Source organism: Esox lucius, chromosome 22 (assembly GCF_011004845.1).
Source record: "Esox lucius isolate fEsoLuc1 chromosome 22, fEsoLuc1.pri, whole genome shotgun sequence".
NCBI classification, from domain to species: domain Eukaryota; kingdom Metazoa; phylum Chordata; class Actinopteri; order Esociformes; family Esocidae; genus Esox; species Esox lucius.
In genome coordinates, this window is record NC_047590.1 from 15,642,432 (window position 1) to 15,664,676 (window position 22,245).

Below are 22,245 nucleotides of genomic sequence, written 5' to 3' on the forward strand. Positions count from 1 at the left end.
GTGTTTTCACACAGATTCATAATTCTATTTAAGAAAAAAGGCGACAACAATTCATGAGGTTCTTTCAACTTTATCAAAACGAGGGACTCTCCAAACGGTATTGACAACTTTGGCACCTTCAGTACAAAAATAAAACCAAAAGAAAGTAGTTCACACACCACAGTTTTTGCATTCACACAATTTCCTAAAGGGAACACTTATCAACTTGTGAAGGGATAAATAAAATCAGATTAGTCATGGAAAAAAAAATTACAACAAATCATAAGTGTCAATCCCTGCTACCCCTGTCTGCCTAACTGGAGCGACAGGAAAGGAAAAATGTCAAACATTTATAGACATGTTAAATTTCAAACCTCTTTACATTATTGTACACAACATTTTCTCAACAGTGCTTTTGATTTCTGGCAGTTAAAGATTTCATCAAGTAAAAAGAGAAGGATTAGAACAAACCGTAATACTGTACGGGTAAATGGGAACGTTAGCAAGTCTGTAGAACACCCATTCAAAGACTGGGCAGCATTTTAATTTCTTATGTGTGAACATGATATTTCCATGTGTCTTAAAAGGAAGTAAAACCAAACTGTCATACTTTGCAGGGTTCTCTTAAGGTTGTAGGAAGACACTGGTGTATAGCGTGTAGCTGTGCTGGGATATGGTTAAGCGGAACAGTAAGGCACAGGTTGTTAGCCCAGTTCTGTCTGGGGGGGGGGGGGTTGTTTAATTCTAGGGTTTCTGGGGGATGTGTCCTGTTTCCACTGCTTCTGTCAGTAGGTCTGGTCGAAGGCATTCGATGGGGCACTGGATGTTCTGCAAGAGATGGAAAAGTTTCAACTGTTCAACCTGAACATTGATTTTCAGGTTACTATGCAACACCTTTTTTTCTGCTGAGGGTACCCGTACAACTCACCACTTTGCGTAGGGTGTAGGTGGAGTCTCCGTATCGGACCGGCTGCAGCAGGCTTGAGTCCACCTCAGCACCGGGTCTACGGCAGTTCTCGCACCGCCAGCCCTGAGAGGGCAGCACTCGTTATACTAACATAGTCCACATTCTGGTCCTTTACCAGATGCTCTAATCCAAAGCATTTGACAGTCAGTGCTAAATAGATTAAAAGGCACCATTCCTATAACACTTTGGAAATGAATCCAGTCCTTTGATATGTGCCGCTCTCGACCTACCCAAGCCATTGCAAGTGTTACTGACCTGCTGTCCTCCATAACAAGTACAGGTGCAGATTGCTCCCAGGTATTCCTTCTGCCACTGGTTGCCCACCCTGTACATTTTACCGTCGTCGTAGCAAGTGGACTCATCTGTAAACACACAGGAGAAAGTCACACAGCGCCGACGGCCAGGAGTGAAACGCTGCGCCTGAAATCCAACCGAGGCAAGCGTGGGGAATGTGCTGCTTACGTGGTTCACACTTGAACTCTCCCTTTCCGTTGCCGAGGCAGGTACAGCTCATCATGCGGCCGCCCTCTTCCTGGCGCTCCCACTTCTCCCCGATAAGGTAGTTGTTGCCGCCGTCATGACACCACTCTGTGGATGGGGGGGGGGGGGGGGGGGGGGGGGGGGGGGGTGGAGAACCCGGAAATGTCAGACGTCTGATGTCACAGGAATTAACGCTGCGATCGTTCTGCCCAGCCAGGTGGCGTGGTTACAGTAAAGCTCGGTTGGTGAAGAGTGCCGCTGCAGAGCGAAAGACTCACTGGAGGAGTCGCAGCGGAAGTGTCCACTGCCCTTTCCCAGGCATCGGCACCACAGCTTGAAGCCTGTCTCGGACATTCGCTCCCACTCGGTCCCGACGTCATGGTAGGTGGCCGTGAAGGTGTCGTAACATGAGTCTGATCCAGTGGAGCCCTCGGACACTAGAACCGGAGCAGAAGGCGATAAGAGTGACTTGAAAGTGAATCTCAACGCATGATTATAATATGAAGATGTACTTTTGCGTTGTTAAGGCGAGATCCGCACGGTGTCGGACATGATACCAGCTAAGATTCTAGCTTTTGTCCTAGATCGGTTGTCATGGTTACTGCTGCTCCCTTACGGGTGTTGCCGGCGGTGATGACCTCCTCTAGGATCTTGTGTTTGAGGGAACCCTTCAGGGCCTCCACGATAACGTTGTAGGAGGCTCCGCTGGTCAGCCCGATCAGAGTGGCACTTGTGGAGGTGCCAGGTAAACGCATCTGGGAGAACATTTGGAGAGAGGGGAAGGAGGCGAGGGACGAGTTAATCATGTGTTGGTGTGACCTCGAATAAGTGTGCCCGTTTATTCCACATCCTGTTACCTGGAACATCTTCTCGTTGATGTGCGTCAGAGGGCTGCAGGACACCAGGTACGCTGAGCTCTGCCTGAAGGGCTTCCAGGAGATGGTGGTCTGGGTCCGGGCCTCCTGAGGGACCCCGGCCTCGTTCTCTGGAAAACCAAAAGGAGAGCTACCAGGCACGTTCACCTTCACCACTGGTACCCGGCGCCCCTCCGAGTCCGGGAGGGGCACGAAGACCAGGTACGTGTTTTCGTTCCCGTAGGGTGTCTGGGGGTTGGTGGGGCCACCTTCAGGCCTGTTGTACTCGGTGTACTCCACGTGCTGGCCCTGCCCCCCCAGGTCTCCCAGAGTGCCAGTGGCCACCACGGTTGGCACAGTAATTTCCGCTTCTTCAGGCACGTCAAGGGTGTTGTGGCCCCCAGGTTTCTTGTTGATAGGCAGGTTATGTTGGGAGTCTTTTTCTGGGCGGGACAAAGGGGTTACGAAGCATGCGAGTTAGGGAGTTAGGGTAGCTGCAGTAGCACAGTGCTGCTGGGGGGCTGACATTTTGTCCACATCACCAGAGCCACTAACTGCAAAAGCAATGCGAATTAGGCAGATTTTGTCGCAAACCACCAATCTAGAATCAGATTACATTCTTAAATAAGGTGGGAAAGTATCAGATTCTCTATTAGTGGTTTGGCTAATATCTACTGTTAAGCCTTTCCCAATGTGGTCAATTTTGAATCGTTTAATCATTCAAAAGACATTGAAAGTTAGCATTATTATAGCTTGAGTAAGCACAGCCACAGTTGCTGGCTTGACTAAAAAATGCATTTAACTTCTGAGCTGCCAGGCTGTTCTTTACATTGAATCCAAGCACAAATACTGGGCTTCCTGTGTGTGTATGTGGACAGATGTATGAATGTGTGACGTGTGTATATGATGTACTCACGAGTCCTCGCCTTTCCAACTAACGGAGGGCTCCTCTGGACGTTCTGGACAGCGATGATCTTAATGATGTACTCAGTGCCAGGCCTCAAATCTGAGAGCGTCCAACAACATCAAGCTCAGTTGAAATAAAACCAGGGTTTTAAAACAGGATTTTATTCATGTTTGTTTTTGTGCCTGTCTGAGGGGTGGTGTTTTAGAGGACTGGGTACCTCCGGAGAGAATGGCACTTACCTGAGATGGTGGCGTAGGTCTGACCAGCGTGTGGGCGGGGTATGAGCTCCCGTGGACGGGCTGTGCCTGCCTCCTCGTAGGTGATGTAATATCCTGTGATGCGTGACGCGGGGGCTTCCCAGGAGAAGGTGATGGAGTAGGGGGTCAGGGAGGTGAACTGGAGGTTGGTAGGGGAAAGAACCGCTGGCTTATCTGTGGTTATCGTGAAGGTGACGGGGGAACTGCGGGCATTGCCGTTCAGGGTGTAGATTTTGATGGTGTAGGTGGTGCTGGGCTCCAGACCTGACAAGACGTCAAACACAGTCAATCAACATGTTACTATTCGTCGACAATGTGGTTCACTTATCTCACAGTTGTGTCGTTGGAAGGGATGACAGGCTATGTAGCTGACTGCTGACGAGACCGATAAAACGAATGCAGTTCAGTGAGCAATGTTTGGGTTTGGCGATGTTTAATATATCTTACTACATGAGAGGGGTGATTGCTGGGTAATGTAGTTGATTGTAAATTACCAGTGAGAGTGTAGCTGGGCTGCTCCCCGGATATCGTCTTCTGGATTGTGGGATGGCTGCTGCTGACAGGCTTGGCTTCGATGAAGTACCCGGTGATGGTCTCATCCTTAGTGCGCCAGGACAGATTGACGGACGAGTCTGTCATAGCCGAGTAGCGCACCCGCTTAGGTGTACTGATGGCTGGGAAAGGGGGGGGGGGGGTTCGTTAATATAGATACAGGACCAACTGACAAAACCATGGGATTGTCAAACACAAGTTAGCATTTCAACTCGGTGAAGGTTGCTTACTTTCCAGCGTGGTGACCTCCTCCTCTACTGGCCGGCTGGTCACGGAGTTCTTCAAGGCATAAAGCTGCACTACATAAGTAGTTGCCGGCTACACAGGAAAACAGAACAACGCACCCAGAAATAGGTTGGTAATCAAGATATCAACACTAGCTAAAATACAGTTACCATAAATAATACTGTTGATTTGTTTTTTCCTTCACCATAAGTCCAGGGACCACGGCCCTTGTGGTGTCCGGTGCGATGGTCATCTCCTTGGGGGGCGAGTTGATGTTCTTTGTGTTGACCACCACACGGTAACCAGACAGGCTGGAGGTGGGCGAGCGCCACGACAAGGTGAAGGACGAGTCACTGACCTCGGTGATTTCCACAGTGGAGGGAGCAGGGAGAGCTACACGGAGGAGGTGGATAAGAGCAGCATGATGATAGTCTCGTGTGTACGTTTGTGATCCAGGTCCTAGTGTCCTCACAAAGACCGTAAAATCGCCCCCACACAGTCCCCAAAATGAATGCTATTTCGAGGTTAGAGGTTAGGTTTAGGGAAAAACATAAGTGGGTACATTGTTACATTAATGGTCACTTCAACCTTATTATCCAAACCCTAAACAGGCATTAATGTTTCTGTTTAGGGTTAGGTTAATAAGGTTTAATTTTATGGGATAGGAATAAGGAACAAGGATTTCTCGGTTTCAGGTCCCCACATGCTTAGAAAAGCAGGTGCTTATGCATATATATATATATATGCATGAATGCACATCCAGTATGTGTTATCGTCTGGTGTCTCCTACCTGTGGCTTGTGTGCCCACCAGTGGGTGGCTGGGTTTGTTTCCGTACAGGGCGATGACTTTAACTGTGTACTCTGTGCCCGGGAGGAGGTTCTTCAGCACTGTGGTATCTTCTGTCCCTCTGGGCGCAGGCCGATGATCTCTCTCGCTCTCCTCCGGGCTGGAGTATTTCACACGGTATGACGTCACCGTACCATCTGGGCTGTTCCATGTAATCCTCATGGAGGTGGAGCCCACCTCAGAGAAGGTCAGGTCTTTGGGACGGTCCATTTCTGCAAATGATAGTCAAATGAGGGATTTCGTCATTCTTCTTTTATATTTAGTTATTCTCCTTCTCTCAGTCACGCACGGACTCGCAAACCATCACACCCACAAACATTTACCTGTGAAGATGTTCTTGACCAAAGGTGTAGAAGGTTCTCCATCAGTTCCAAGAGAGGTCACACTAATAATGTACTCTACAGTGGGCATTAACCCAGTGAAGGTCATCTCAGTCCGATCTAGAAGAGAGAGAGAGATGGAGGATTAGTGAAGCTAACAGTTTGGTTGGCAAAGAAGCTTACAACAGTTTGTCCTAAAGAAGCTAAATCCGCTTTTTGTCAATGTCTCAAAACACTTTCACAAAATAGTTTTCGTGAGAAAGCAGGGGCCGGTCTTACCAGGGCCAACCACCTCAGAGAAAGAGGGACCCAGTCCGTTCTTGGGGGTGCTGGTGACCCGGTAGCCTGTGATGGGTCCCTGGACGGGGGACCAGCGAACTGTTATGGTGTTGTCTTTCACATCTGCCAAATCAATGTTGGTCGGGCTCTCCACATCTACAAAGACAGAGCATGTTGATGACTTCACTGAAGGGGGGAAGGGGGGGGCTCTCAGACGTGATCCTTCTGAAGAGTTTGAGCCGCCCAATAAGCAGCCTCTTGATGGATGGACTGGTATATTGTCAGTCTACTCAATGTAATCTTTTTTATGACCAGTGTACGCCCAATCTTATCACAAAGAAATCTAGAAACTTGGGGAGTTACTATACGTCGTCCTATATCATGGTGTTTGATAAAAAGACTAGAATGTACTCTAAACATAACTACAGACAAGAAATGATAAGAACTGGACAGTAGATGGGTACGCCTCACAAGGACTGTCCAGCGCCTCTAATTAGAAAGGAAATGTTTTTAAGTTTTACTGAAAATGTGGGGCTAAAACAAGAAACGAATGACCTTGTGGGTAACGTTTACGGCTTAGAGGCTAATGAAAACATCCTGCTCGTAGGCAGGAATGGTCTGGTGGTCAAGGCTGTTACCACCCATCACATATACTGCTTCAGCACATGTTTAATTCCCTCCTGTGTCTCTATCATTTTCTCTCCTTTTTTAATAAAGTGCCCCAAAGAACACCTTTAAAAACATTCACCGAGAGGCATACCAAAAAAAAAAAGCATTCCCTGAATTTTTTCTTTACAAATTTGAGCAGATACACACATTGCGATGAACTACAAAGAAGCATAACAATATCCACAATTATTCATTTGCAATAGTTTGACAGCCCCTCTCCGAATATGTGACTGACCATATATAATCAACATGCACTGAACGCGTATTAAACAATAAGCTTCGTACTGGTCTTGTGAGTGATGTAGACGGGCGTGCTGGTGGACGGGCTATCCCCCCTCCCTGTCACAGCATACACTGTGATGGTGTACTCCGTCCCGGGTTTCAGATCACGGATGGTGGTCTCGGACTGGGAGCCGGGGACGGTGAACTCGACAGGGCTTTGGCCTCCGGCCTCTCCGTGGGTGACCCTGTAGTACCTCACGGTGACAGAAGGTGCGTCCCAGCGGACAGTGATGCTGGTGGGGCTGGTTGAGGTCACTTCCAGGTCGGTCGGCGCATCCGAATCTGGCGGAAAGGTTGTAGTCGGGTGAAGGTCATGAAATGAAAGACACACAGGCCGAGAATGAAAGTATAAGAGGATAGAAAGACATCAGCTAATGTCTAATCCTCACTGGTAGACTGAGTTCCAGTCAGAGGCAGGCTCTCCTTTTTCCCGTTGACCGCGTACACCTCGACCCGGTACTCCTTCTCCGGGGCTAGGCTGGTCAGGGTGAAGTGGGTCCTGGTCGGGGGCAGTCTCTCGTCCTTGGCCCTGCCTCCGCTGGTCATTTGGTAACGGATACGGTAGCCGGTGATGACGGCCCTGGGCGCCAGCCAGTGGACAGTGAAGGAGTTGGTGAGGACTTCCGAGAAATCCAAGCCGGTGGGCGAGTCCAGGGCTGCGGACGAGAAGACGCATAGCCATGAACAACGCTCAGCGCATACTCATCCGCTGAACTGTTTGCCGGGGAGGGGGGGGGGGGGCATGTGAGCGATCGTTTGGAGGGTGTCTGACTCACTGGTTCTCTGGGTGCCGGTGACCGGTTTGCTCTGCCGTTCCTCATAGGCGCACACCACGCTGACTCTGTACTCCGTGTCGGGAAGCAGGTCTGGAACCGGAGAGGTGGAGAGAGAAAACCTTTAGCCCGGTGGCTAGCGTGACTCCACAGAGACCCCGTAGAGAATGACCAGCTACATACGCTCGAATGGGTTGGCCGAGTTTCATAGGGCTATCGTTCGGGGGGGGGGGGGGGTTCCCACGCGAAGGACCACACTCACTCTGCAGGAGGTAGGTGGTGGTGGCTCCGCCCAAGTTGACCTCCTTGACGTCGGCGTCGTTGCTGACCGGGTGGTAGCGGACGACGAATCGCATGATGTCGCTGGACGTTGGGACGACGGGGGCGGTCCAGGTGACCCTCATGTGATCGGGGCCGACTCCTCCGAAGTTCAGGTTGGTGGGGGCGGGGACGGCTGACGCGGGACGGGGAGAGAGTTTGTTAGGGTGTTGACGGGATATAACAATGGATACCTTTGACTGGATCAATGGGCGGTGACTACTACAGTGACTACAACCAACATGTGCTTAGAATGAGACCTAGGAGGTAAGTGGAGAACTTGCCAGGGGGAATGATTAAAATTACCTTCAGGCCCTCCGAGATCGAAAAGACAACAACCAAAGAAAGAACACCTTAAAGAGGCATGTATCGGAGAGAGGACCCGACCGTGACACAATTGCCACGAGGAGAACATAAAAACTTCTGGTCGTGTACATACAAGGCCTGTGAGTGAATGTGTTTAGCCCCTCCCATATAACACCCCCCACCACACACACACTGTACAGTTGGAAGGGGTCAAATCACCGGTCTGGGTTTGCTTTCTGCTGGTGGCGGGCTCGCTCTCCGCTTCCTCTGTTACCGTGGTGACGCTGATGTCATAGCCCACGCCGGGCTCCAGCCCGCGCACCGTATAATAGCCCGACGACGAGTCCACCATGTCCAAGATGATGGGCTCGCTCTCGCCCGACGCCACCACCGTTATCCGGTAACCGGTGATGGCCGTAATGTTAACCAGGGGGGTCCAGTGCAGGCCGATTGTGGTGTCGGTGACATTGACGAAGCGGAGGTCCTTTAGCTTGGGCACGTCTGAAAGGTCAGAGCGCAAAGCGTGGCGCGAGTAGGAAAAGACGTACAGACATGTAAGCCATGATAACAGCAGACAGGTAAGCACATAATTTGACATTCATGAAGCAGCCTCCCAGCAGGACAGACATGCTGATAAGAGTTACAAGATCAAAACCATTAATTACATTCTAGATAAAGGGTGCTGATGATTTTTTTTAGAGCAGTTCCTTTTCATAATTTCAAAATCCCCACACATCCTTAATGAGTTAAAGGAAATACCTTCTCCATGCATATAATTTCATTGCAAACGAACAGCCGTGGCGTTTAATTACAGTTCAGACAATGGCCAGTTAGTAGGACAGTGAGAAATTAAATAATCACAAAAAAAAAACAAAGACAATGTTTACCGAAATGGTCATTCAGAATACGTAAATTAGGAATTAAACTGAAATTAAAAAAGTGCTTTCAGCCTGAGCAGCCCAATGACGGTTATCTTGGCAGGAAGATTCCGTTTGAGAGTGAAGTGAGTATATATCTTGTCGAGTCGGGAACGATGAATATAGAGAGGGATGGCAGAAATATGTAAGCCATACTCCAACCTTTCCTGGCCACTGACTCAGGAGATCCGTCCAGTCCACGAACACACTGTGAGGCAAACAACATGCCAAAAGTGCACACGCATATCTTCCCTTCAAACCAACCATTGGGAGTGGACGCAGTCAAAACCTTTAAATACAGTGGGGAGAACAAGTATTTGATACACTGCCGATTTTGCAGGTTTTCCTACTTACAGAGCGTGTAGAGGTTTTTCACTTTTTCAGTGTATCACATACTTGTTCTCCCCACTGTATGTGAGCGTGTCTCTCTGTCTGAGTGTAGCTCATGTAGACGTTTGAAACGTGAAGGGTCAGCAGAGGCCAGACCCTTGAGGAAGGACAGTCACCCATGTTTATAAAGCAAATGGTTCCTCGTTTGAGCGAGGTGTGTTCTGAACCGGGGAAAGTGACATTTACAGGAGCAACCACCTTCAGAGCAACAAGACACTAACTGAACCAGAATCAGCCCAGCCCTTCAACACAGCACAGCTCTGCCCCAGGCCTGCTTTTCGCTCCGTGAGACGGGGAATCCTACCTTGGGTGACAGTGGTGGACACGGGGACACTCTCCAGTTTGTTCTTGACAGTGAAGACGGAGACGTTATACTCCACACCTGGACTCAGGTTCTCAAGAGTCAACGAGGTCTGTCCTGGATTCACAGTCTCCTCGAGGGAGGTTCCTCGCTGATCATTGGTCGGGGTGCATGTCACTCTGTAGCCAGTGATGTCTGTAATGGGGGGTGAGACAGGGTGGCACAGGAAGTGAGAGAGACAGTTAGAGAGGGAGAAGGTGAGAGAGAGAGAGAGAGAGAGAGGCCCACAGACAAACCGAGGTGCTGGTGAGAAGTTCTTTGTAAAGCCAAGGTCCAGACCGATTGGTACAGCGCCACAGTGGATCCGGCCAAGCGCCTGACCCCAGGGTTCTTTGCTGTGTGTCTGTGGCGTGGGCGTGCCAAAGGGAGCCGTGTCAATATTTACCTGGTGTGTTGGCGGCGCTCCAGTGGACAGTCAGATCCCCGGTGTCCGAGTTCGACTCCGTACTGAGTTTGGTGGGGGGGGACAGTTCTGGGGGGGGGGGGGGGGGGGGGGGGGGCATGCCACATAAGTGTTTGAGTGGTAACAACACACCCTGTTCAGAGTCCACCAGTTACATGGTTTGAGTAAACATAGTGGAAACATACTCAAACAATCTCATTACTCATTTTAATTTACGGTGTACATATCAAAATACTGTATTATACTGTTAAGGGATATTCAGGGAAAAACTGTACGTTTTTCCCTTAGCAAAGAGATAGCAGCAGGGTCAAACATGTCTCCCTTTTAACAAAAGTTTATTCAGAAATAAAATCTGAATAGACCAGAGCCTCTGTCTTGTTTACTTACGTGTGACAACGTTTTTGGTGACGGGACTTCCGCGGTCACGTCCGTTGAAAATGGGCTGTACGCTGTAGGTGTACTCGGTTCCCGGGGTGAGTCCTGACACGAAAACTCTCCCAGAGTCTGAGGTTTCGTCCCGTGGGGACTCGCCTTCCTGACCGGGCCTCACGGACAGCCTGAAGCTATACCTGGCGACGGGTGTCCACGTGATGATGATGGAGGTGTCCGTGACGTCGGTTGTGAAGCGCGGGGCATTTCCCATCTTAGGCGCTGAGGGTGAGAGACAGACAGGGACAGATAATCCTGGTTTACTGCTTTCACCGGTTTGCATTTCTTACAAAAAGAATCTCAGCTCCACTGGGAAGATCAAGTAACATTTAGGATTAGACGACACCCACGAACGCCGACGGACAGCGTAGTCTCGCCACTCACCGGTGGTGAAGACGCTGCCGACCGCCTCGCTCAGGACGTTGTCCTTTTCAGAGTGCAGCCTGACGGTGTATTCGACATAGGGGCGGAGTCCTCGCAAGTGGTACCGGGTTTGACCGCCGGGGATACTCTTTTCGGTCTGGCTGGTGCCCTCCGTGGTCAGGAAAAGACGGTATCCGGTGACAACAGCCCTAGGAGCCTCCCAGACCAAAATGACGCTGTCCTCGCCGACGTCCGTGAAACGCAGGTTGCCGGGGGCGTCGGGCTCTGAGAGTTTAAACAAGCACTAAGGGTCACGCCGCGGTATGGTTGTGTGTTTGATGTCAGTGTGTTTTCAATTGACCACAACGAACTGCACAGAATCGCCGATCTACAAGTAATCTTGCCTACCCAAATACGCACTACTGTGAGGAAGCAATCGGCCATCCCGCGCATGCGGACGGTGTGCATTGTACTCACTGGTGGCTCTCTCTCCCGTCAGTGGCTCGCTCTCCACTTCTCCGTTGACGGCGTAGATGTTGAAGCGGTAGAGGGTGCCGGGCTGCAGGTGGGTGATCTCGGCGTAGGCGTTGGGCGTCACCGGCAGCTGCAGGGGCCTCTGGGTCGTGTCGCCGGGTGTGACAGGGACAAAGGTCACGCGGTAACCCGACACCTCGCTGGCCGGGCTGCTCCAGGTGATGGTTATTTTCGTGTCAGTCACCTCGTAGAACTGCAAGTCAGTCGGGGACGGGATTACCTCTGCGGACAGGGAGTAAGGAGCGGTCAGCAGGTTGACCGATGTTCGGGGATGAGGTAGAACTTCTCGTATGTCGGCTTCCCACAGTAATGACTGCACCTCGTTGCAGTGAGAAAATGCTGGAGTGGGATGAAGTCGGAACTAGGCTAATGTCAAACGTCATCCAATTCCAGCTAAGTGAAATCAGGAAATAAAGTTATACACAGGAAATGGAAAATGGAGACACTCTGAAGACTTTTAAGATGAGAAGACTTTGCTTTGGGGCAAATGTATGAGACCAACACGAGTGACCTAGATACTGTGGACAGTGTGGGTGTATCTGTCTACAAGGAAGTGTGAGAGTGTATCTCACACAGCTTTCTCATATGAAAGTGCTTAAATCTTTGAAGGCTCTGAGAGCTCCAGACAAATCTCATTCTATTTGACTGGTCCAGTCCAGACCCAAACAGAAAATAAACCAAACCCCAGTTTCTGGCTCACGTCTAGCCTTATATAGCTAGCTCTGGGCTCCTCCAGCCTCCCACTAAATCTACCAACTGTCACTTACAAGGCTGGGAATGACTCACAACCTGGGGACAGAGGGTGACCTCAAATGTTCCATTTGAGAGGAAAAGAGAAAGAAAGACTGGCATAAAAAAGCCCTCCCCTAGAAGGTGAAAAAAAAATGACTCAATGGCTTGAAAAAACATTCCACTTCCTGAGCCTAGGTGCATAGGAAACAGTTGATTCTAAGATTGAAAAGGTAATTACAGAAGTGGATTTAAAGCCAAATCTAAAGTTGGTTAATGGTTAGAGTATGTGTTACATCCAGTGTCTCGTGTGGTCCTGTTGTTCTGCATGGTGTTCTGGCCTCCTACCTGGAGCTGATTCTCCAGTTGTGTGGACCTGGACAAAGATGGGCTCACTCTCCTGGGTCTCCTCGACAGAGTAGATGCTGATGTTGTAGAGCATGCCGGGTCGTAGGCCATACAGGGTAGTGGAGGTCTCAGTGGCGGGGATGATGAGCTCGGTGCTGCTGCTACCCTCCACGGACGGCGTGAAGATCAGACGGTAGCCTGTGATGGGGGCCTGGGGCTTGGTCCAGCTGACAGATATGGAGGTCTCTCCCACCTCGTTGATGCTGTGCTCAGCAGGGGCGTCGGGAGCTGAGGGTGGTGAACAAGAAGCATTATGGGAGAGCTCTGTTAACGTTAGAAAAGGATGGATCTAGGATTATTAAGGGTGTGTGCATGATGGATGAGGTGGATGAGGGTGTGTAGTGGATGAGGATGTGTGCGGTCTGTGAGGGTGTGTGTGTGGTGGACGAGGGTGTGTTGATGGGTGAGGGTGTGGAGTGGCTGAGACAGTGGAGGAGGAGGACCGGAGTTATACCTGTAGTCTGTGAGGTGGTGAGGATGAGGTTTGTCTCTCCCTGAGGTAACACCTCGTACACTTGGACGTTGTATCTGCGGCCAGGCAGGAGGTCAATGATGTTCACAGAGGTGCTGGTACGGGGCAGGGCTGAAAGGGACAATGAATCATTCCAGCAACCAATTCATTAAAACTTCAAGGCCACCAAACAATCATTCACCCAAAACAATAAATACATCTACCAGCCAAACACCTACAACACCCAGTGTGAGCCAGGAATAACCACCCGCAAGCTTTCCACAATCGTTGGACGTGATATACTTGAAAACAGTACTAAAGTAAGTAAAGGTTGGAACTACTAACTCAAGACTCTAGGTTGGGCTCCATCTTCGCTGAGCTCGTACTCCACTCTGAAACCTGACACCGTGTCTGAGGCCGACACCCAGGAGATGACGAAGCTACTGGACGTGATCTCTGTCACAGACTCGGACGTGTCCACCTCGGCTGGAGGCTTGGTGGTCTCCCCCTCAGAGGTCACTCCTATTGGGTGGAGGAAGAAACATGACGTCAATTGACTAAATGAGCAAGAAGACGTAGACACCGAAGACACAATCACAGAAACGAATAGTGTGGCTAGCGTTACATGTGTAGACGTAAAACACACAGCCAGTAGGGAGACTTACGGGAGCTGTAGGTTGTGGTGAAGTCGAAACGGGTGGTCTCGCGGCTTCCGAAGCGCAAGACGCTGATCAGCTGACCCTCATAGGTGACGCCTGGCCGAAGCCCGGCGATGGTGTACGAGTTCAGGTTACCTGGGATTGTGGCTTCTCTCCAGGGGTTGCGGGTATTTTTCTAACCGGGGTCAAAGGGCAGAGGTGAGAGGTCAGTGAGTGTACTTCACAAATAGAGACTCAAAGAGGTGGATATGGTGATATTGAAAGTTGTCTTGTCTAGAACCTTTAATATATAGAACCTAGAGTGGAAATACTATCATCCAATATTGGGTGCACCACTACGAAAAGGTTCTTTAGCTATCCACATAGGAGAAACCTTTATGGTTCCAAGTAGAACCCTTTAGTTCCATTTAAAATCCTCAGTGGAATGGGTTCTATATGGAACCAGTCTGGAACTACAGGGTCCTAGAATAAAAAAGGGTTCTCCAATCAGGCAGCTGAGGAACCCTTTTAGGTTCCCATTTTGTCTAAGAGTGTGAGATAGTATGGTTTGAGAAACAGTGGGAAGCTTTGACAGTCTGGCCCGGACTACTGAAGCTCTCACTTCAAGCACTACGGTCAATGTGGTCATTGGCATCTCTCAATCGCTCACTGCTTCTTGAGACATTTAAACTAGGCTTCAGACGGTCTGAAAACTACCAGACATTCAAAACATGAGAGGGAAGAAGGGAATGCCATCCAAAATATACAAACCAACACCACTTTGCAGGAAATTTTTAACAAAATAAAATAAGAAGCATTTGAAACAGCTTAGCAGATCAAGGCAAACACTGGGTGTATGAGAAAGGAGAGAAAACAGGATTCATTTCTTCAAGAGAGAAAAACTGTGTTTTTAATGTAGTTGGATGTTGAAGGTCTTTCGTGGCCATCCGGAGCAATTTGGATGTGTGTGTGTGTGTGTGTGTCTGTATGGTGTGTTTCAGTAGAGTTCAACTACCCAACAACCTTGTTTTTCTACACACAAAAAAACCTGGTCCATTCGTGTTGCAACCTACTGTTTGTGCAGTGGTTTAGTCATTACTTGTCAACTCTAGGGACATGCATTTCATGTGAATCATGATTTCTCAAAAGAACAACTTCTGCGAACATTATCTGTTGTATTTTGTTTCCATATCAGACCACTAAGAACGAAAGGTGTAATAGTTGAAGTGCATTCGACTTGTGTAACAGTTTTTTTGAAATGACAGCACATCACCACTGGCATAGCGTAACCCCAGAGCCACCCGAGCCCATCAGCTAGGGCAGAGGTGGGCAGCAGCCTGGTGCCTCCATTTCTATGAACCCCGGGTCAACATTTCACTCAGCTTGCCGAACAGTAGAATTGACATTGGATTTAGCATCTACCTGAATTAGAGGAACATTTAAAAAAAATTGCCAAAACTGAGCGGTTCTCAATCCCTGAGTTGGGGGGGATGCAGTAGAAAACACTTACCACCCTCCACTTAAGGATGTAGTGAACGATGTTTGAGGACGCAGGAGCATTCCATTGGATGGGGTGGGAGTCAGGCCTCTTCCCAGCCTCAGTGATGATCACCTGGACAGGCCGATGGCCTCCTAGAGAGAGAGTGGAGGAAGAATGGGGTTTGTTTAGTCCACTTTAGTCCACTTTTAAGCGATCTGCCCTACATCGTCAAGCGCTGCATGTAATCTGTAATACTGCTCACTGCTTGCCACATGCAGATTTTAGAATAGTCACATTAAAACCTTGGATGGAAACTCAGCCAGGCTTAGTGGCCTTACAGTTCCCACCTTGTCTGACCCGTGATCTTATCCAGACCTGCACCTAAAGCAAGCACGCCAGGCAGTGGTTTTCCTAGAACTGTGGTGAAGGGAGACCAGCCAGCACCCACTGTCTGGTTTCAATCCGACCACGACACCCTCTGGCCCAGCACTTCACTAAGGTCTTTAGTGTCTGAAATCGCACCAGGGCTTTATGTCCACCTCCACACATACTTCCGTTCTTTCACACGTTTCGCTCTCGCGGGTTAGTAAGCCAAAGGGACGGCTCAGAGTCATTCGGGGCAGTCATTGATTTATCTTCAAGGTGTATGACCTTCACCAGACAGGATTTACTGAAGATGACGCGTACTTCAAACACAGAACACCATGTATATACAGTACAATCGTCTGTTCCAGTAACAGCACTAAATGAGCTGTATGGGGAAAACTAGCATTAGTGTGAAGTGTTCTGATAGAAACGACACCAGGGGTAAAAAATTCCAACTACTTCCACTTGGGAACATCCATTTGATGCTTTCTGAAGGAGGCACAGTGGAGATGTTCTGATCAACTTATAGGGCCTCGGGCTAGGGTTTCGTGGACACAGACTAAGTTCTTGACTAAAAAAGTGAGCTCACTAGAATTCTCCTGTGAGCTGGATATTTTAGTCCAGTACTAGGCTTAATCCGTGTCCGTGAAACCACCCATTGAGCACAAGATGAAGATTAGCTGTTAGCACTCTGAAGCCTGCTTGGTCAACTTAAGACGGTTTCATTCGAGGCGTGTTAACACCAGGTTCATGGGATGAAAGAGACAGGAGGTGTCTGCAGAGAATATCCCTGTAGGGTAGGACAACAGCACTCACCCTCTTTAGAGGGCGGGAACCCAAGTCATATTCTTTGAGGGAACCAATCTCTGCCAAAGTACAAAGACCTATAAGGACAGGACAAACCCCACTCCAATTGCCAGACATCAAAGCCAATCAATACCTCCTGCAAGGTGGTGTAGGTGTGACACCGCCCCCCCTCGTTTATATTTCAAAGGGCCTGTCCAGAGAGGAGTGAAGGATGGATGAGCGGGTATTTAAAAGTGGGGAACAAGTTGGCGAGTTCAAAAGAAGAGCAAACATACATTAACCATCAGCAGGTGTCCCAATAAAAATAAAAAATAAAGGGGGGGGGGGGGGGGTGTAATGTCCTCAAAGAACACCCCCACTGAAGACAGTGCAAGCTCAGTGGTCTGAACTGTAACCATTCTTCCAGCCTATCAAAGCTCTTCGTCTTACCTGGGAACGTCTGCTGGGGCTCACAGCTCATCTCGCCGATGCCGTTGCCGTAACAATGGCAGCGGTAGAGGACCTGGTGGATGGTTTTGTCCCAGGTCTCCCCGATCTGATAGAACTTGCGGTTCTCAGGTTCCTGGCACTGGTCTGGAGAGAAAATGGGAGAGGGAGGAGGGAGGGCGGAAGGCAGGGCAGGGTGAGGACATCTGTTTGGAATCAACATAGTTTCCCACTGTCTGCTCTGATCACAGTTCAATTCGAGTCAGTCCCTAGGGACCGCACCGATCGCTTTAGCGAAGCCATGTCCTGTTTCCTTCCAGCCTGTTGCAACGAAAACGAGGAACAGAGTCGGAGACGTTTCGGTGGGAGACTCACCAATGGCGTCACACTTCCAGCGTCCGCGTCCCTGTCCGTAGCAGGTGCAGTTCATCATGTAGCCCTGGTCGTGTCGCTTGGCGAAGGTCTGGCTCACGTCGTAGGTTAGCCCGTCCACAATGCACTGGTCTGGGGGGGGGGGGGGGGCAGAAGACAAGGGGTGTTGACGCTGGCTTTCAGGATGCCAAGGCAACTGGTTCAACAACCAGCTAATGACAATAAACCAGGATTTGTTTTAGCGATGGGCGGGGTACCTCGGATCTGGGAGTAGGCGACGCAGCTCCACTCTCCGCGGTTGTTGCCCAGGCAGGTACACTGCATCATGTGACCCAGATCGTGGCGCTTGTCCCACTGGTCTCCCACGCGGTACATCACCCCATCGTTGGTGGTGCACACTTCCTCGTGAGCTAGACAGAGGGACAGAGGACAAACAGTGAGCGTGCCTGTGTGTGGGCACAGACATAAGCGGCGTGACTGACCTCTTTTGGAACGGAGCCAGATATTTTTTTGCCTGTCAGAATGGACTAATCTCTGTGTGTGTGTGTGTGTGTGTGTGTGTGTTTGTGCGCGTGTGTCCACTCTGTACCCAGTAGAGCTAAAAGTAATTAAGATTTAAACAGACCATTACTCTGCTCTGTCCATGACCATTAACCTTGATGTAATAGCTTTTAAAGACCAGCTCATTCACCGCCCAGTGAACCTCCTCTGAAGACTTGAAGTGACCCCTTCTGTTAAACAGTCATTCCCACCATCTGTAAAGGCCACTTTAAACTGATAAACACCAGTCTAATAGGTTTATCTTGATTAGACTCCTGCCAAAGAGAGGAATTCAGTGAATGTTGGAAACAGCTGGCCAGAAGACCTCACCATGCCCTCTATAAGGAGTCTGAATGACCATATAAACCCCCCCCCAAATAATTGATTTGTCTCAAAAAGGTCAGGAACTCTTATAATCTCCACAGCAATGATAGGACTAGCCACCCCTCAGAGCATGTCTCCTCTCTAGGTTTCTTCCTAGGTTCCCAACCCTACAAGGGACTGTTTCCCAGCCACTGTTTGTCAATATCTTGTTTTTGCTTGCTCTTTTGGGGTTTTCAGGCTGGGGATATGTACAAGCACCATGTGACAACTGCTGAGGTAAAATGAATGTGAAATAAATGTGACTTATTGATGATTAAAAGATGGATCTTCCTTAACGGTCTGCATGCAGACAAGATGGGTTCAACGTTGTTCCTGTATCTGACCACTAGGGGGTTCTACAACCGTGTGCCATTTGGTGTGAAGACGTGTAGAGGGTGCGCCACACTCACCGGCCATGGGGCAGAACCCGTAGTGCAGTTCCCCGTCGTAGTTGGTCGTGGTGCCACACCACCTCATTCCGTCGCGGCGCCCGTCGGCGGTACAGTCGGTGTAGTTGCGCCCGTTGTAGAGGAAGGGGAACTGGCAGAGGGCGCCGTTGGAGTTTCCGCCGCGGGTCGTCACCAGGGCTACGAGGCAGATCAAAAAAGGTGACCAGTCAAGACGGGCTGCCCAACACGCATTTCCTCTTAATATAGCTTGGTGGGGGAACCACATGACACAATAATATGGACCACATTTTACTCTGTGAAGTAGCAATCGACAAAGTCTGTGATGGAAAGAAAAAAGAACCGTAATGGTATTAGTTTCGGGTGGGGGAGCAGAATCCTATTGAACACTTAAAAATGGTAGGGTTCTGTCTCTGCTCCACCAGTCCACTAGACTCACAGTTCTTCTCGGTACAGAAGGAGTATTGTTGGTCTCTCTCATAGTCCGAGGTGGTGCTACACCACAGCTGTCCGTCGGTACGTCCCTCTGAAGTGCAGGAGTAGTAGGTCTTATCCATAAACAGGAAGGGGAACATACACGGCTGGCCGCCCGAGTTCCCTCCGTAAACCTGGCTCTGGACCTCTGGAGACGGGGAGGGAAAGACGGCAAGGGGTAAGTCAACGGGTGAGATGAGAATGGATGCGTTCTTTTATTGGGGGCGGCGTAGATATTCTACCACCGTCAAAAGCACCATGACTCTAGCGACTGGGACCACTAGCATCCAATTACCCTTCTCCTCACAGCTCACAGCCCCGGTGCCTTGGCAGGTGCATAACATTTGCTTGCTTCCTTGGGTCCTGATCCAGCGCATGCCCATGTGGAAGGTGGCGCCCGAGTCCGTGTGGCAGACTCCCTCCTGGGGGGGTTCGGGAAGGGTGGAGGGCCGGTGAAGCTCGGTCTGGACCCTGGCGCGAGTACTTACTGTACCCGTGCCTGTTGCTACGCCTGTTCCCGTACGAACACCTGCGTTACCAGGAAGACAAACATGCATTTAGTCATATTTCTTCATCAACAACACGTGGAGATAATTATATGAGGATTTGAGTACTATACATATTTTTTAAAACACAAGAGGGTCGACTCACTAGTGGTGGCTGAGTGTCTCTCGCACTTCCACTCTCCTCTACCGTTTCCTGTACAAAGACACTGGACCTTCTGTCCGCTAGTGTCTATCTTGGTCCACGTGTCTCCGATGCGGTAGGATGTCTTGGTGTCCTGGTCATTACACCGATCTAGACAAATAAGAGGAGGAATTAGACCAACAGGAGAGGTATGGTGAGTGCGTGAGTCTGCAAGTGTTTGGTCAGGTACTCACTTCTGGATGTGCAGATTATTCGTCCGTTGCCTTCACCCACGCAGGTGCAGTCGATCATCATCCAACCCTGGTAGGATTTCTCCCAGTTCTGCCCTACCACGTAGGACGCGCCCGCCGCGTTGTCATAGCAACGCTCCGCTGCACGCACCACACAACGTAATTATTGTCTAATTGTCATTGACATCCGCAAAACTTTCCACAAAAATAACAAAACTGAGCATAATCGACCGTTAAGGGAAATGATTGTATTTTGATGAACTGTTGGCTTTTGACTGCTGCTGGGACTTTAAATATTTGCAATGAGGACATGTAGCCTACTGTGCGATGTCCAAGAAATTACTCAAAGGAGCACTTTGAACAGCACTTTGGTTTCGGGACATGTCATTACAAAAAATATGCCCACACCCACTGACTTAAAGTACTTCCTATGCAAACACAGTTTCTGTATTTATTCCAAACTTAGACACTCACACACGGGTTTGCATGTCCACTCTCCCTTTCCGTTTCCCAGACAGACACATTCAAGCATATAATCGCCAGTATCGTGGGGTCTTCTCCAAGTGTCCCCGATCTTATAGGACTGGCCTCCCTCGTGGCAGCGGTCTGTAAAAATAAGACCACTCAAAATTATTCTTGAACAATGATAGTCTTCTACGCAAGTGCACAACAAAGACGTACTACACGAACTGTCAGAGAAATGTTCCTCACTTGCGATGGTGCAGCTGATTTTTCCGCGGCCGGAACCGATGCAGGTACAGTCCCATATCATACCGTCCTTTGCCCTCTCATAGGTCGAGCCCACCGGGTACGTCTGTGCGTTGTATTTGTCATAGCAAGTATCTTCCACTGCAGAAGAAACCAGCATTCAGCATGAGATTCGAACATATTCTATGCGCAATGGCAAATGTGCCAAGACGAGAATTCGTTTTAGGGCACGGGGATGTCTGGCATAACATCTGAGAGCCTACAGCGCTACACTCTCCAGTCTATGGTTACAGCTCACCTTCGGGTTTTGTTTTAGCTACATTTGATCCCTGTCGCTGCGTTGCAAGTACAAATCAGTATACTGCCGCGGTAAACCTGCTCCCATTGCTCATTCTGTCTGTAAGAATGTCCATTCTCATTGCAGCCTGCACGAAGATGCAGATACGCAAGAGCTATACGTCTCCAAGTGAATTACACAAAACGGAGAAATGATAGGCTAATTCAACCGTCAGTAACGAATTGGCTACAAAAGTTGTATTTACATTGACACTATGGCTTAATTTCTTTTTAAAAGCAAAGTGTTGTCTTATATGGGAAAATCTCACCTTAAGAGGAGCGAGACTACATACCTTGAGTAAGAGAATGGGTGTCTGAGACATCGGGGTAAAGTATTTGCTGAGTTTGTCGTCTGTGCTGAGAATGTCCGTAGTTCTGTGGCTTACAATGGACAGCACAGATTACGCACAGCGCAACAAGCAACCCCGTCAATGGGCTCCAAATCATTTTGGTAAATTGAAGAAATAATATACACTTAAAAACACTTTTACGTTTCCAAAGTTAGAAAAAAGTTAAAAAAGTAAAACGGGGTTCCGTAAAGTCGACCTTCAGGAGCGTATAATATTATTTCCCCTAGCTTTCCAAATGTTTCCCGGTGCTGCGTCTCACAGCGGCCGTCCTTTGGCCGCTTTACCTGCAGCAGATGCGATTGAACGACTTTCGCAATGAAGACCATTTTTATATCAGGACACGAACCGTTATGGGGGAGGGACTTCAATGTCCGTCTAGGTTTTGGCAAACATCCAACAAACAAGAATAGTCAGCTACCAAAGACAAGCAAAGAAAATATCACCAAGAGACATCCAGATAAATAATCCTAGTACAAGTCATTGAGTTTTATAAGTCGAGTGACCCAAAATTATTTTGTTTCCAAATCCTGGCAATTCCCAAACAACAACTCAAATAGGCTATAGAAATAAGCCTATAGGATACATATCAAAGAGAGCTTATAGACATAAACCAGAACGGCAAGATTTAGTGTCCTAGTTTGGGTGTCAGAGTGGCATGTTTATTACATTTTGGGTAGATTAGTGGGGGTTAATGACAACTCACTCCTGTGTTCCATCACAGTTCAGAGGTTAAACTTTTCACCTAATGCAAATGCACTCTTGAACTGGTTAGCTGTGAGGGAGGTATCCCAGAGCAAATCGTATTATTTACACTAGAAACATAATACATTTTTCACAATATACAGTTAGAGATTGTATATGAGTAGTTTTCCAAGTTCTGGTTTTTGATTAAGAACTGTTTGGATATTTCCATACTCTGCTGAATATTATATATACAGACCTATCAGTACCTTTGAGATGTTATGAATTGTGAAACATGCTGATCCATGAACCATTTGTACATCAGAGTACATCATTTAATAGCCTAGTCCAATACATCTGAGCATCATCCACCTTCAGTCTTTGCTCCCTCTTTACTACATTTTTACTCCCTCTTTCT

The 22,245-nt window shown here is 48.9% G+C and overlaps 1 protein-coding gene across 2 annotated transcripts; it reads right to left on the reverse strand.

Moving 5' to 3' along the window:
- Positions 1–50: 50 nt before the first annotated feature.
- Positions 51–21,449, reverse strand: fn1b (fibronectin 1b). Of its 2 annotated transcripts, XM_010886089.3 has the most exons (41): positions 21,090–21,449; positions 20,464–20,601; positions 20,227–20,358; positions 19,756–19,893; positions 19,526–19,672; positions 19,170–19,403; positions 18,840–19,022; positions 18,404–18,580; positions 17,348–17,500; positions 17,094–17,222; positions 16,722–16,865; positions 15,150–15,271; positions 13,667–13,835; positions 13,347–13,523; positions 13,005–13,133; positions 12,491–12,778; positions 11,357–11,635; positions 10,901–11,164; positions 10,475–10,738; positions 10,070–10,156; positions 9,628–9,819; positions 8,236–8,517; positions 7,655–7,846; positions 7,396–7,485; positions 7,009–7,275; positions 6,623–6,901; positions 5,669–5,824; positions 5,393–5,509; positions 5,012–5,281; positions 4,427–4,614; positions 4,227–4,314; positions 3,939–4,118; positions 3,427–3,708; positions 3,197–3,286; positions 2,284–2,723; positions 2,043–2,181; positions 1,705–1,863; positions 1,409–1,534; positions 1,202–1,308; positions 908–1,009; positions 51–807 (listed from the first exon to the last, which is right to left on the reverse strand). In XM_010886089.3, the coding sequence occupies exons 1-41, from the start codon at positions 21,241–21,243 to the stop codon at positions 724–726; spliced, it is 7,338 nt and encodes a 2,445-aa protein (XP_010884391.2). In that variant the 5' UTR covers positions 21,244–21,449; the 3' UTR covers positions 51–723. The 2 variants fall into 2 exon arrangements, with proteins under 2 accessions (XP_010884391.2, XP_010884392.2); XM_010886090.3 differs by lacking the exon at positions 8,236–8,517.
- Positions 21,450–22,245: the final 796 nt, after the last annotated feature.

Excerpts from the sequence above, each read along its gene's own strand:
- fn1b (XM_010886089.3), bottom strand. The coding sequence starts at position 21,243 with ATGATTTGGAGCCCATTGACGGGGTTGCTTGTTGCGCTGTGCGTAATC. Across the intron at positions 19,404-19,525 it reads GAGACACTCAGCCACCACTA|GTGTTCGTACGGGAACAGGC; the intron begins GTGAGTCGACCC and ends CTGGTAACGCAG. Across the intron at positions 5,825-6,622 it reads CTACATCACTCACAAGACCA|ATGTGGAGAGCCCGACCAAC; the intron begins GTACGAAGCTTA and ends CTGTCTTTGTAG.